General features: G+C 39.8%; 1 protein-coding gene across 1 annotated transcript in view; it reads left to right on the top strand.

Annotated features, from left to right (window-relative positions):
• The window catches only part of LOC107663691 (DNA polymerase alpha catalytic subunit-like), a 68,378-nt gene that overhangs the window by 52,041 nt on the left and 3,196 nt on the right, over positions 1 to 13,141 (top strand). Inside the window, exons 35-36 of the mRNA XM_016453969.1 lie at positions 4,410 to 4,526; positions 8,170 to 8,266. Of these exons, the coding sequence (XP_016309455.1) occupies positions 4,410 to 4,526; positions 8,170 to 8,266 (214 nt within the window). The remainder of the gene's footprint in view (positions 1 to 4,409; positions 4,527 to 8,169; positions 8,267 to 13,141) is intronic.

Genomic DNA, 13,141 nt, shown 5'->3' with positions numbered 1-13,141 from the left:
AAGACGGCATCTTACAACAATCACCGATTGAGCTGATTCTGACGTTAAGTTTGGGTTTTAGGGAGGAACGAATGCGCACCGCTGTGAAAGGAAAGAAGTTGCGCAAGACGAAATGCAGCTAGTTTTTAATAGCTTTACCTCATGTCTTCTTTTGTATAATCCTTAGAAGCCAAAATCTAAATAAAAAAATAAATTTAGCTTAATAAAACAGCCACAGGCCTAAAGTGTGAATTTGCAAGATAATGTATATATAGCAATAATAAATGTGTGTGTTTTATTAATTTTTCCAGTACCGATAGCAGAACCGTTAATGTCAGAGCTTATCGATTCTCCGGTCTTTCATAATTTAGCCCCGGGACCGATTATATACCGGGTTTCGGTACCCATCCTTACTCAAGCGTGTTAGAACGAGCCATTTTAGGTAGGTGTGGCTGACTCTTAACTTTTATAAAGAATATCTCTTTGGATTTGAGACTTTAGTCTTTGTAACTTTACAGATCTTCTTTATGCACCAAGCGCTTGTAACACTCCAAAGAGAAAGGAAAAATTTAAATCGCATCATATGACCCCTTTAAAAAATAAATGATAATAATATAATAATTATTAAATAAAATACAACAAAAACAATAAATATTAATATTGTAATATTTCACAAAAAAAGTAAGACAAATTAAATATTAATATAAAGAATATATTAATAATGATTGTATTTTACTGTATCACTATAAAATTACTATGCTAATATTTATAACTGTCTTCGTTTCTTCATTTTTAAAAGTTAAAACCAAGCTTTTATTGTGGTGGAAAACCACAGGGAGCCCTTAAAGCTTTAATTTTTTTGACAACAGCTGGTTTATAAGCACTTCTCATTACAAGTTTGAGAAGGTGGTTGACATATCATGAACCAAGCCGCTCTGAGACGCTGAAAAAACTGGATCATGAGCTGCTCATTACTCTGTGTAAAAGAACATGTCACACTACACTCTGAAACACACAGTGCATTTATTTAATTAAATCACAGCCTTCGCTGTTTGTTAATCGCACTAAGCCACGTTGCAATTATGGTATTATTTTGATTAATTGTGCACCCCTATGGACCAGAATATCATAGAGACTTGGGGCAAGGCAGGTAGTAGTGACCCACGTTACCATAGCAACCACATGGCAATGCACCAATGACCTTTTATAACACATTTGCAGCTGCATAGCAACTCCCTAGCAACCACCCTATCAACATGACATGGCATGTTTTTGCATCATTTTCTTTGGAAGCTGTAAAAATCTTGTTTGCAGTCAGGTGTTGAAGAGATAGCACAAGCTGTATTTCTCATTCAAAATGGTTAAGAAAGCACACATCTCCTTACAAACCTGACACAGATATATGAAACCATAAGTGCTAAGTTCTGATTGTAGTCAGAGGTGAACAGAAATACTCTGGGTGAAACCGCTCTAGAAAAAGACCCACAGGTATAGATGCGACAGTGAAATTGTGAAAGCGAGAAAGAAAGGAGGAGAGCGAGAACGTTTTTCTGGTAGCTTGCACTGATCTGTGGGCCCCAGTCTTTGCCCAGTGTTTGGTTAAATTATGTGGAACTCATTTGACGACTGCAGAAGTGGCTGTATTCGCAGTGTCAGGTATCGACTGGTATAATTATGCAATTATGAAGCTTTATCCTGCCTCTCTCTCTCACAGAGCGAACTCTTAGTGTTTCAATTAGATGTTTTTTCTCTCTTTTGCTCCCTGATTTTCTTCTTTTTTCTGCCCATCCTCCATTTCTTGGTTACAATGAAGACTCAAACAGATACTGCCTATAAAATAAGCAGGTTGTGTTTTTGTCACCTGGTTTAGAGTATTTTGTCTGGACGTGTTGTTTCTAGTTTATAGAGAGTGAATGTTTCCTCTGATATGTTCTTAGAATGTTCTAAGCATTCACAGGTGAGCAGGGCAGGCATACATTTCCAGAGAAGACTAGAAAGCACCAAGAGTATGTCATGGTTTCTACATTGATTAAAAATAAGAAATTGTTCTTGAGCACCAAATCAGTATTTTAGAACGGTTTCTGTAGAATCATGTGACTAGAGTAATGGCTGCTAAAATGCAGCTTTGACATCATGAGAATAAACTCCATTTTAAAATATATTAAAATAAACAACAGTTATTGGTGAGCCTTGGTGAGGATAAAAGGCCGATGCTGGCCGATATATATTAAGTCTTATTTTAAGATTGATGCGGATCAGCCTGATTCAGAAAAAAAACTGTGCATCAATACGCCTCTATTTAATGTGCTTGCATAGAATTTGTGGCCTACTTTTTATGGGCACTTTCAACGCCACAGTGTTTTGTATACATGCAGACTTCAGAAGTATGCATGTATACAAGCCCAATGCCATCACACACCCCTTTGAGGGGCACTAATTCAGAATGAAGAAATGTGGGTCAGCAAACAGGTGAAATGGCAAAAAGTCTCCATCCCACCCTTTTTTCATCAAATCAGGCCACTGTACATAGGACCAAGTCTCTAATGGCCGTCCCTGCTGAATTTTGTGTTTGAAAACAATGACATACTTGTGTGTTTTTCAGTTGGCTTGTGTGTGTTCCTGTAGATGCAGTCTTTTGCTAAGCCCATGGGAACTGAACTGTTGGTTTAGTCTTGGGCCTCCAGAGGCACAAAAGATCTGTTAAGGCAAACAGAGGGGTGATAACACCAGCACTCCCTTCAAAATGAAAGCCAAACAGCTCACATATGTTCGGATTCAATTACACACTCTGGGTTTCCCTCAGCCCCTGGGCTTATTGCTAATTACCCAAATAACATCCGCACAAAATGCCACCCAGATGAGATTAATTGAGAAATTAAAACAAGCCGTTGATTCCGATAATGCCGTGAGGTGTGAACAATAAACCATGTAGGATGAACAGGTTTGACAGCACAGGTTTGATGACAAGACTCATCTCTGGATTCAACAGGGGCGATAAGCTGATCAGTTTATCCACAGATGCTCGTAGATCAGGAAATAGAAACAAATGAAACCAGTTTAACCTGTAATGTGCCATATTTCTGAGTGAAACTTTTTTTTATCCTTCTGGAATTAATTGCCGCATAAAAGTAGGCATTCAATACCAGAATTAAGCCAGACCTTACATGAGGTTCAAAAACAAAAATCATAGCCATTAGTTAACATTACTCAATATCCTGTGCGATCTAAAAAGGAAAAGTTGTGGAAAAGCCATAAAGTTATTTGAAATAACACCTGGAACATGTAATAATGTAAAGTAGAGTCATGGTGATCATGTGGGTCAAACAGGTTCAAATCTGGCTTGCAACATTTTCTTGATCCAGTTCCACCCTCTTTTCCATATCAATTCCTGTCATTTCTGTAACGTCCTTATAAATAAAGGAGGTGAAAAATAAATTACATCAAATCAAAATAGAATTAATAGAATAGAATAAATAAAAACATCAGACTTTAAAATTGTTGTTACATTGTACACTACCATTTCAAAATTTGGAGTCAGCAAGATTTAAAAAATATTTTTTTGAAATAAGTGCTCATGATTCTTATGCTCACTAAGGCTGCAGTTATTTGATCAAAACTGCAGTACCAACAATAATATTGTGAAATATATGACAATTTTTCCCATTTTAATATCTTTTGAATTTTTTTTTATTTATTTTTTTTCTGATTATTTGCAAAGCCGATTTTCAGCAGCTTTTACTTTGGTCTTTTTAGTGTCACATGGTCTTTCATAAATCATTCCAATATGCTGATTTGGTGCTTAAGAAACATTTATTATTATCAATGTTGAAAACAGTTGTGTTGCTTAATAATTTTCTGGAAACTGTGATCATTTGTTTCAGGATTCTTTGAATAGAAAGTTCAAAAGAACAGCATTTATTTTAAATAGAATTCTTTGTAACATTATAAATGTCTTAAATGTGTCCACTCTGAATAACAGTATTTCATCACCAAAAAAAAAAACGTACAAAGTTTGAACGTTAATGTTGAATTTTTATATTCAATTTTAGCATTTTTTACCAGACCCTATTTTACGGTCTCTATTTCTATCTCCCCCTTTCTCGCTCTTTTTCAGCCTTCTCCAGTCTATAGTAGGGTAGGTGGTGGTAATGCTTCAGGGACAGGTGCTCCTCTGATACTAGGGGTTTATTTAGTGCTCCGTCATTAGCAGGGCATTACCCACATTACCCCCTGGCCCCCGCTGTAATAACAGGGGCAGGAAAGGCAGTGTCAGCAGGGGGCAGCTGCATCTGCTGCAGGCTGAGGCCTCACACGGCCCCACCACAGGCAAAAGCACCAGCAACCCTTCTCCTGGGGGCCGCAGCCACGTAGGGACACGTGCATAACTGCCGATCAGCTTTTTGAATCTTTTTCTTTCTCTCTATACGCAGGGTTGGCTGCTGTGTGAGGATCAGGCCTGCCAGAACCGAACCCGTCGGCTGCCGATTGCGTTCTCAAGGTCCGGACCGATCTGTCCAGCCTGTCTCAGATCCACGCTGAGGCCTGAGGTACTGCACACTTTTTTTTTTTTTTTTTTACAAAAACTGTCACTTTGTCCAGATGGTGGTGCTGTGGAGCCTGTGAAAGTTCTCCATGCCTCAGCCCAGGCCTTTTATTTCCTGTCAGTGTAGTTTTTTTTTTTTCCCCATCCATCACCCGTGTTTCTGTCTGACCTGTGTGACACAATGTGGGTTCGCTTCCTGCCTTAACAAGCTTCCTCTGATAAGAAGAACCGGACTCCAGTTGGGCTTGGCCTTGGACTCACTGCCTGAAAATGTGTATGTGGGGTTTTTCACTCTTACTTCATCCTGTGATCACTTCAAGCATCTTTGCTCGGTTTAGAGACACAGTGAGGAGACGTCCCTTCCAAAAATTAGTGTCTGTCTTTGTCCCTGTCTTCTTTATCATTTCTGTCCAGTACCAACACATCCCCCCCATCAATTCCTTCTTCCTCCTCGTGCTTTATTTCTGCGTCTAGTTCTGTGGCGACAGGTTGAAACCCAAAAGGACAATTTCTCTTGTCACCATAGCCACTTAGCTGTCCTCCGCTCTGCCTGGTGAGATGGCAGTTTAAACTGCCGGCTGAATAAAACATTAACTTCCTCACCCCTCTACCATCCCTCTGTCGTTCTGGGCTTTAGAGCTCGGCTGACAGCAATGCGTCTCCTCTGGTGTCTCCACGGACATAGAGACATTGACTACCATTGTATCCAGATTAAATGGAAGCATAATAGGCACCCTCGGCTGATTGGCCGGTAATTTGAAGGAGTTGTACACAGGTGCAATTTGTAATATTTTCAGTAAATTAAATTTTTTCCCTCTCTTTCTCTTCGTTTTTCTTTTTCAGCTGCTTTCCCTCGCTCGTAGATCTCTCTAACCACCCCCACCCTCTGTCTCTCTCTCTCTCGCCTTCTCCAGTTTTTTTTTTTTTTTTGTTAAGCCTCATTAAAACTGTTTGGAGATTTTTCTTTTTTTTTTTTTCACGTCCTCTCTTTTGCAGCTGCACAGATCTATGCGAATTGAAAGAGTAGCCATTTTCTCTGCTGCTCTGCTCAAAAGGGATATTATACATCCTTTACATATAAGTACCATGACTGTAAGGGGTCTTTAAATGATCCACATCATACGTCTGGCCAGTGATCTTCATTGAGTGTCTTTAAACGTAACTATTTTTACACCCCTTTGGTCATAGTTGTAAGGCCTCACGCTTGACACTTTCTCTTTTCCCCTCCATCCAGCTCTTCCGGCAGGCTGCGTTTGGGCTGTACCAAAGGTTCGGTGGTATGGCACTGGCTGCCACGTCTCTATCAAGGAGGGGAAGATGAGGCAGGGGTCTCAGGAGAGAGGCAATTTCACAGCTGGTTTGCTCCTCAGTCACTCGGGCCGAAAATGCTGCAGATTTGTGGAGAAAATTGAAATGGTGTCAGTACAGGAACAAAGCATTGAGCTGAGCAAAGCTGCATAAGGGAGGGGCCTCTGTTTGCGGGGTGGGGGAGTTTAAATTCAATAACGTTTGACGGCGCCTTGGTCACACCCCTTTTGACACCTGTCAGCACAGCTGTGAAGCTCGTCCTGGCCCTGCCTCACATGTCCGTCCACTTATTTCTTGGACTGCATTTTTAGTTCACGATCTCCTTCGCGTGCACAAGGCGACCTGGCGCTGATTATAGGAGCTCCATTATGGCCGCATTGCTGAATCGACAGGCACGGCTGTTGACCAGCCAGTACATTATGGGTCAACAGCTGCTGGGCTCATCGGAAGCTGTAGGGGGCAATTAAAAGCTGTTGTGATGAGGAGAGAGCACTTGCTAAACTCCTCCGTCACCCACATCGCTCTGATTCTATGGTGACATAGAAAGACTGTGACCCAATAACAGCAATTAACATAAAAGTATAATGGCTAATCAAATTGACAGCAACAGTTGTTCATCAGATTCACACATGCTGCCTTATCAAAACAAACTATTATGAAAGAGGTCATCAGAGCTGAATGTCTCTCTTTTTCTCTCTCTCCCCATTCTCTTTTATTCTCTCGCTCGACCTGTACGCTTCTGGCAGTTAGACACATGGCTAATGATAATTACAGCCGAATTTACAAACCAAACACTGTTTCCTGCATTTGTCAGGAGAGAAGTTGGGGAGTACACTGACTGTTTTTGGCCAATCAGACCATTTTGCAGGTTCTGTGACTCCAAACTCGGGGTTTGACTGAGTGCGTGTGTTTGTCTTTGTCTTTGACAGTGGAGAATATATGACAAACACTACCTGTCTCCGCAGCTGTAATTAACGCAGGTGATTCTCCAGCTTTCCCTGATTGAGCCGCATCTCATTACGCTTCAGCCTTTCATTTTCTCCAGGCCAATGACATGTAGTACTAAGCTACTTCAGTATGATTTTAGCTAATTGGTTTTTCCCTTTTCTTTTTTTTTAGTTATATTGAATATGCAAACGAATAATCAGCAACCACAGTGTCAATAAAGAATTGGTAAAGAGCTTTGAATGTTAAAGTAATAGTTGTACTTTTTATAATGAGCAGGTCTTAAATTTTTGTGAAAAAAATCTATCACTGATACAGTACAGTTTATAAAACAGTACCAAAGGGCCCTCAGCACTAAGGTTTTTTAACCAAAATAGTAGAAATTGTTTTGTTTTTTTATACCAAATTTGGTGCCACAGTGAAAATTGTTCAATTGAATACATATTTATACATTTAGAGTATGAGTATGTATTTATTTAAAACATTACGATACCATATTTTTAATCTTTTCGCAATTAGATTTTTTCTAAATTAAAAATAGCAAAAATAAACCACAACAAACATAGAAACAATGAACAGATACTGCCACCACTGCTTAAAAATAATGCAAATATCCAAATTATATACTAATACCATATAGAGAAATTTAAGTACAGTTTTACAGAAATGTCTTATCGCCCAGTGAACTGGTCACAGATAGATTTTGCAACCCTTAACCAAGCTTGTGCTATTCAATATAGTGTAAATTTATAATATTATCTATTATTATTTTATGTGATTTGGATGGGATTGCTGGATGGCAGGCCATGTAAGGCCTTAAAAACTGGACAACTTCAATGTAAAATCAGTCAAAAAACATTCTTTCTCCTCTTCCTGGAGATTACCATCATTTTTGTATTAATCAAACATTATTTGTTTCATTGTAGCTGGTTTCACGGTGCATATTTAAGCTATAGCTGGTTTGCATGGGTGTACTGAATTTAGTCTGTTCTCCCAGTATTGTTGCACTTATTTTATTGTAGCATTGGTTTGGTTTGTGATTCTTTTAAAATCAGTGCGATGAAATTTGTACTTGTCGGAAGTTCACAAGAAATCAGTCAAGAGCCAGGCAAAAAGGCTGAATGCAGTTAAATGTTCCATATGTTATGCCTGTAATGATGATGCACAGTTTTACCAAGCATTTTGTCTGGAACCAAGTGGTGAAAGCCATTGATTTTGGCCTTCATTTAGCCTGGTACTTTGACCAACTTCAGGCAGATCTTGTTAACCTGTCTTTTATTTACCTTGTTTTCAGTTTCCTTGAAGAATAAACTGGGAGTTTTTATGTATGTGTCATCACCCTATAAGTTGTCATATCTGGTTTAATCTGTTTTATCTTTTCCTTTCCATTCTAGTATTCAGAGAAAGCTCTCTACAACCAACTGAGCTTCTACAGATACATCTTCGACTGGGAATACGCCATCAACAAGGTCCTGTCAGGAGAGGATAGATGTAAGACTTTTATTACTAATTATCCTGGAAATTCGCTCACAAACATCACCCATAATCGCTCGTCCAGCACTTTTTCAGACACTACGTGCACTTACACACACACACACCTCACAGCGGCTGTAGGCGGCCACTAGGTTGGGTTAAGAATCCTCAGCTCCTCGAGTCGACAGCCGTAATTCAGGCGACGGATTCAATCACGGAACGGCGCGGTGCGGAATGCAAAGCGGTCCAATCAGTTGGAAGGAAGAGGGGAGTGAGTGAGAGAGCCTCCTCTCATCCCGTTGGCCCTCAGTAATAGCGCTGGCTATGTTGATTGAAAACAGTTTTTAGATTTTGGAAAATGATAGGGCGAGTAATTGGAGAGAAGGCTAAAGGATAGCCCTTCATAAATAATGGGACATGGAGCATATGTTTTCAGCGGGTCGTTGGAGGATCCAGACCGCTCACGGCCGCCGCTAGCCGAGTCATGGCTACTTACCCACAATCCTTTTTGATTGATGTCACTTGATTAAAAAGGACCTCTTGGAATAGACTTGTACATTTATTTATTTATTTTTACATGTGCCGATGAGGTTCCGAGCTGGGTGCGAGAACCGTAGATAAATATAATGTGTAATCAATAGATGACCACTCAGAACATGGAGCAGGCTGAGGGGAGAGTGTATCGGGTGGGGTGGGGGCCTAACATGATTATAGACTTGACGTATCCAGGGAATTTTATTTCTTTACTTTTTCCCGACTGTTGTTTCTGTGCGTAATTGTGGCCAATCTGCGGCATTCTGTCAGCCACACTGCCCATCACTGCAGCCGGGGCTCTGATTCCTGAAGGAGTGATTTTAACCCTCTAGCCCTGATTTTCACCAGGTGACGTTACTCCTCCTGTCCTCCTCCTCTTCTTTTTTATTTATTTATTTTTTCCCCCCTTCGCAATTGTTCTCAGAAACCATTTGTTTATTCCATTTATTATTTGGACTTTTTCACTTTCTAGTTGCATTTAGTGTCACGCGCATCTTTCTTTATCATTGTGCCGTATATACATGTAGCTCTGCCACGTACATGTGTATATTGTGGGATTAGTAGAGGACATCACACACAGCTTTGAAGTATAGCCTTGAAACGGTTATCTCCCCTCTCACTATAATACTACACATTACTGTATTATAGACTGCAGGGTTTACCGGGGTCTAGGGGTGAAATTACAGGTCTGCATGGCTTGTACTTCCTTTTACCTGGTCCAGTTTCTTATTTAGACCCTGGGATGTAACTCTGCCGTTAGAGGGGTTCTGAATGTACTGTGTCACACTGGGCACCTGTTGCATTACAGCATCCCTGTATTTACATACTGTAGGTTTAGCTACAGCAAGTTGGGTGGCTAGTACATGATAAAGCTATGGCAGTAATGTTGGCTTTGACCAGAATTTGTAAAATATTAGCCACCTGTGACCTTTTTTTTTGTTTTTTTTTTAATATTTGAGTAATATGTAAAAATCTATCATCTATCTATCTATCTATCTATCTATCTCTATATACTGGATAGTCATTTTCATTAGTTGTTTTTTAATATCTTTATGGTTTTATTCATTTTTAGTTTATTTTAGTACATAAAGTTAAACTAAACAAAAATTAGAAACGTTGCCTCAGCAACTACCTGAAATAAAATACAAGTTTAAGTTTTTTTTTGTTTTCATTTATTTCAGTTTATTTTATTTAAAGTTACATTTTTTTAATAAATATTTTTAGTTTGGGTTTAATAACACTGAGGCATATACATTTGTATGTAATCTTTAGGTGGTCTTAACTGTGTTTGCTCATAGATGCATGGATCAGTGAGGAGCTAGATTAAAAGCAGGCTAGTAATGCCGGTCACATCAGAGGCGTGTCATTGGATGGTCAAATGGTAAAATGAAAATAATCATAACGTGACGACAAACCACACAAGGGCTTGCAAGGTTGTCTTTCTAGAAGCTTGTTACGCTCCACCACCAAAGTGTGTTTTCTTCGATGCATTTGCACCTATTACCAGAGCGCAGCAAACAAAGGTAGAGGGTTAAGCTGTGGTCCGCCGCTGTTGACGGCGATGGAAACTCTTAGGAGCGATAGTGGAATAAAGTACAGTTCAGAAAACTTTTAGCTGCCCTCTTCCCACACACACACACACATACATGCACGCCTTCTCGTAATTTACCAACCACCTCCCCCTCACACCATGAGTCATTTAGTGTCGTATCTGCCAGATTTTCTGTCTGTCTCTGATGACGGAGGAATTGCTTTTAAAGTGGGCATTATGCCAGACCAGCAGCACAATAGAAAAACCAATCTTCCCCCTATTCTGTCTTCTCCGCTGTTATTGTGGAGCTTTAGATAACTGGAGACGTATGTGGCTGGTAGACTGAGCAAGAGAGAGCCGTTTCTGCTGGACGCTGAGCCTGGAGGTTAGAAGTCTCCAGCTAACTTCGGCCGCGCTCGCTGGAAGGTGTCTGAACAATGAGAAGGGGTGAATAAACCTTTTGGTCGGTCTAGGAAGTTAAGCCCGAAGAGGAGTTAAAATTGCATGCTGCCTTGATGGAGTTTGTTTAGATGGGATGCAGTGTGTTGTCTTGGCCAGGGGTGGTGCTGTGATTTGGTTCCTCTGGGATGCATTGCAGGGCTGTGATGGAAGGAGGGCCTTGGTGAATTCATCCCTCTGTTGCTTGATGGTGAAATTGCTGGTCAGTGCTTTATCCATTTGCAGTCTTTTCCTCACTAGATTACCTGATTCCTTCGGAGAGAAAAGACTGATGGAAATTGGCCTCCCAACCCCCCCTTCACACAAATACACACTCACTCACTCACTCACTCACTCACTCACTCACTCACTCACACACACACACACACACACACGCACACAGAGAGTAAGGTAAAGGAAAAGAAAATGCCTTCTCTCAAGTATCTATATCCAAGGAAATCACTTACTGTAACCTGTCCCCTCACCAGAACCCACAATGCCGTATACAAACCAGTGGATATGCTCTAACGCCTGATCCAATTGATTGGTTACACCTCAGTAATGTTTAAAGTTGGGTTGTCATTAATTTCAGTTATTTTTGTTTTACTTTATAGTTAATACAAGTAATCTCAAATTTTGTGTTTTATTCTTTTCCCCTTTCGAAATGCAGTTTTCGTTTTTTATACCTTTTAGTTTTTTATATATTACTATAAATGTAGAATTAATTATATACATGTGTAGCATATATTATATATAATAAACTATTTTATATGTATATATATATAATAGTATTTTTATAATGTAATTTCCATCTGTTTTATATTTTTATAGTATATGTAATCTAGAATTTGATTTGCATATTTCTAACACTTAATATAAAATATTTGTTGATGGTATGTTTGCTTGTAGATATTTTATACTTGTTGAACTGTTAATTAAATTTTTTTAAATGAATTTTTAGGGTTGCTGTTATTAACTTTTTCTCCCTGTTTTTTCCTCCACAAATAATATTTTTGTGTGCATTGAACATAGAACTGTGCTTCTGCTCATATTCAGAATAGCCATTTAGAATCAGACCAAACAAAATGCCTATATCAAATTTGACATGCCAACCAGTTAAGTAAATTTAACAGCATTAAACATTACATTTAACTGGTTTTTATTCAGTTACGACAACGAAGGTCGTTAAATACATTATATCCCTTTAAGGCACCTTCATACCTCACTTTTTGGGCAAATTCTACTGTAATGTATATCTACAGACCCACTGCAGTCTCTGGCCTTCTGACAGTAAAAATTAATCCTGTTTGACTCCCATGATCCTCCTGTCCAACCTCCTTCACCGATGTTCTCAGCAGCTCCGTGAGCGGATTATATCGCACACATGCATTGTGTCTGCACGCAGCGTGCGTGGGGTGCTTTTTCTTTGTGTATATCGGCGTGTACGCGTGTGAGAAATGAGAGACATTTAGATGCAGACTCCGAGTCTGATCTACATGTAAACCACAGTCCTCCGCCTGATTGCAGCTACTGAGTTAAATGTGGAGGCAATTTCATGCACGGCAGGAGTCCTTCCATAATAAAACAGTTTTTTTTCTGCAGTTTTGAAAAAATTAGATATCCCATATCAATGACTTCCAAATCATGTTGAACTCTGATTTCGTTCTTTTCATGAAGAGCAATTCATAACGTATTTTAGGCAAGCCCTTTTGCTCCCTCCGTTCCATTTCCTCCTCTCTTTCCCGCTCTCAGCATCGGCCGCTCTCTGTATCTCTTGCTCTTTCTAATTCGCTCTCCCTCTCTGCCTTGTCTCCTCTTGAGTGTGTGCAGTGTGATTATGTTCAGGCAGTAATGTAATTTCACTGCATTGATAAAATAAAAATTGTCCTTTATCTGTGTACTGATAGTGCTCAATTTGCAGGCGAGCTACTCGGCAACCTCTTCAGGGCACAACGCGCATGCCCTCCCCCAGCCCTCCTCCCCCACGCTCTGCCTGCCTTGAGCTGCTGGAAATCCGCGGGAGCGATTGTCAAATCAATTATTCATTCTGTGCAATTACACTTGCACAAAGAACTTTTCTCTGCTCGGAATGATGATTAAATTAAAAGCTATTCCAGCTGCCTTATAACATCTAATAGAATATTCATAAGCAGCCCAAATGGAATGTATGATCCCCATTAACTTCATCATGCTCACTTAATTACATGCTTGTTATTGTATTTACACCTTGTTAGAGCACATGGAAGATGATATACTCTCTCTCCGGACTCTGGACACACTCTCTCTCTCTCTCTCTCTCTCTCTCTCTCTCTCTCACTCTCGCTCTCTCTCTCCCTCTCTCGCTCTCTCTCTCTCGCGCTCTCTCTCTCTCTCTCTCTCTCTCTCTCTCT

The sequence above is a fragment of the Sinocyclocheilus anshuiensis genome, unplaced genomic scaffold (assembly GCF_001515605.1).
Source record: "Sinocyclocheilus anshuiensis isolate Anshui unplaced genomic scaffold, SAMN03320099.WGS_v1.1 scaffold928, whole genome shotgun sequence".
Lineage (NCBI taxonomy): Eukaryota > Metazoa > Chordata > Actinopteri > Cypriniformes > Cyprinidae > Sinocyclocheilus > Sinocyclocheilus anshuiensis.
The sequence above is the reverse complement of the archived record's forward strand: the minus strand, read 5'-3'. Positions and strand labels throughout refer to the sequence as shown.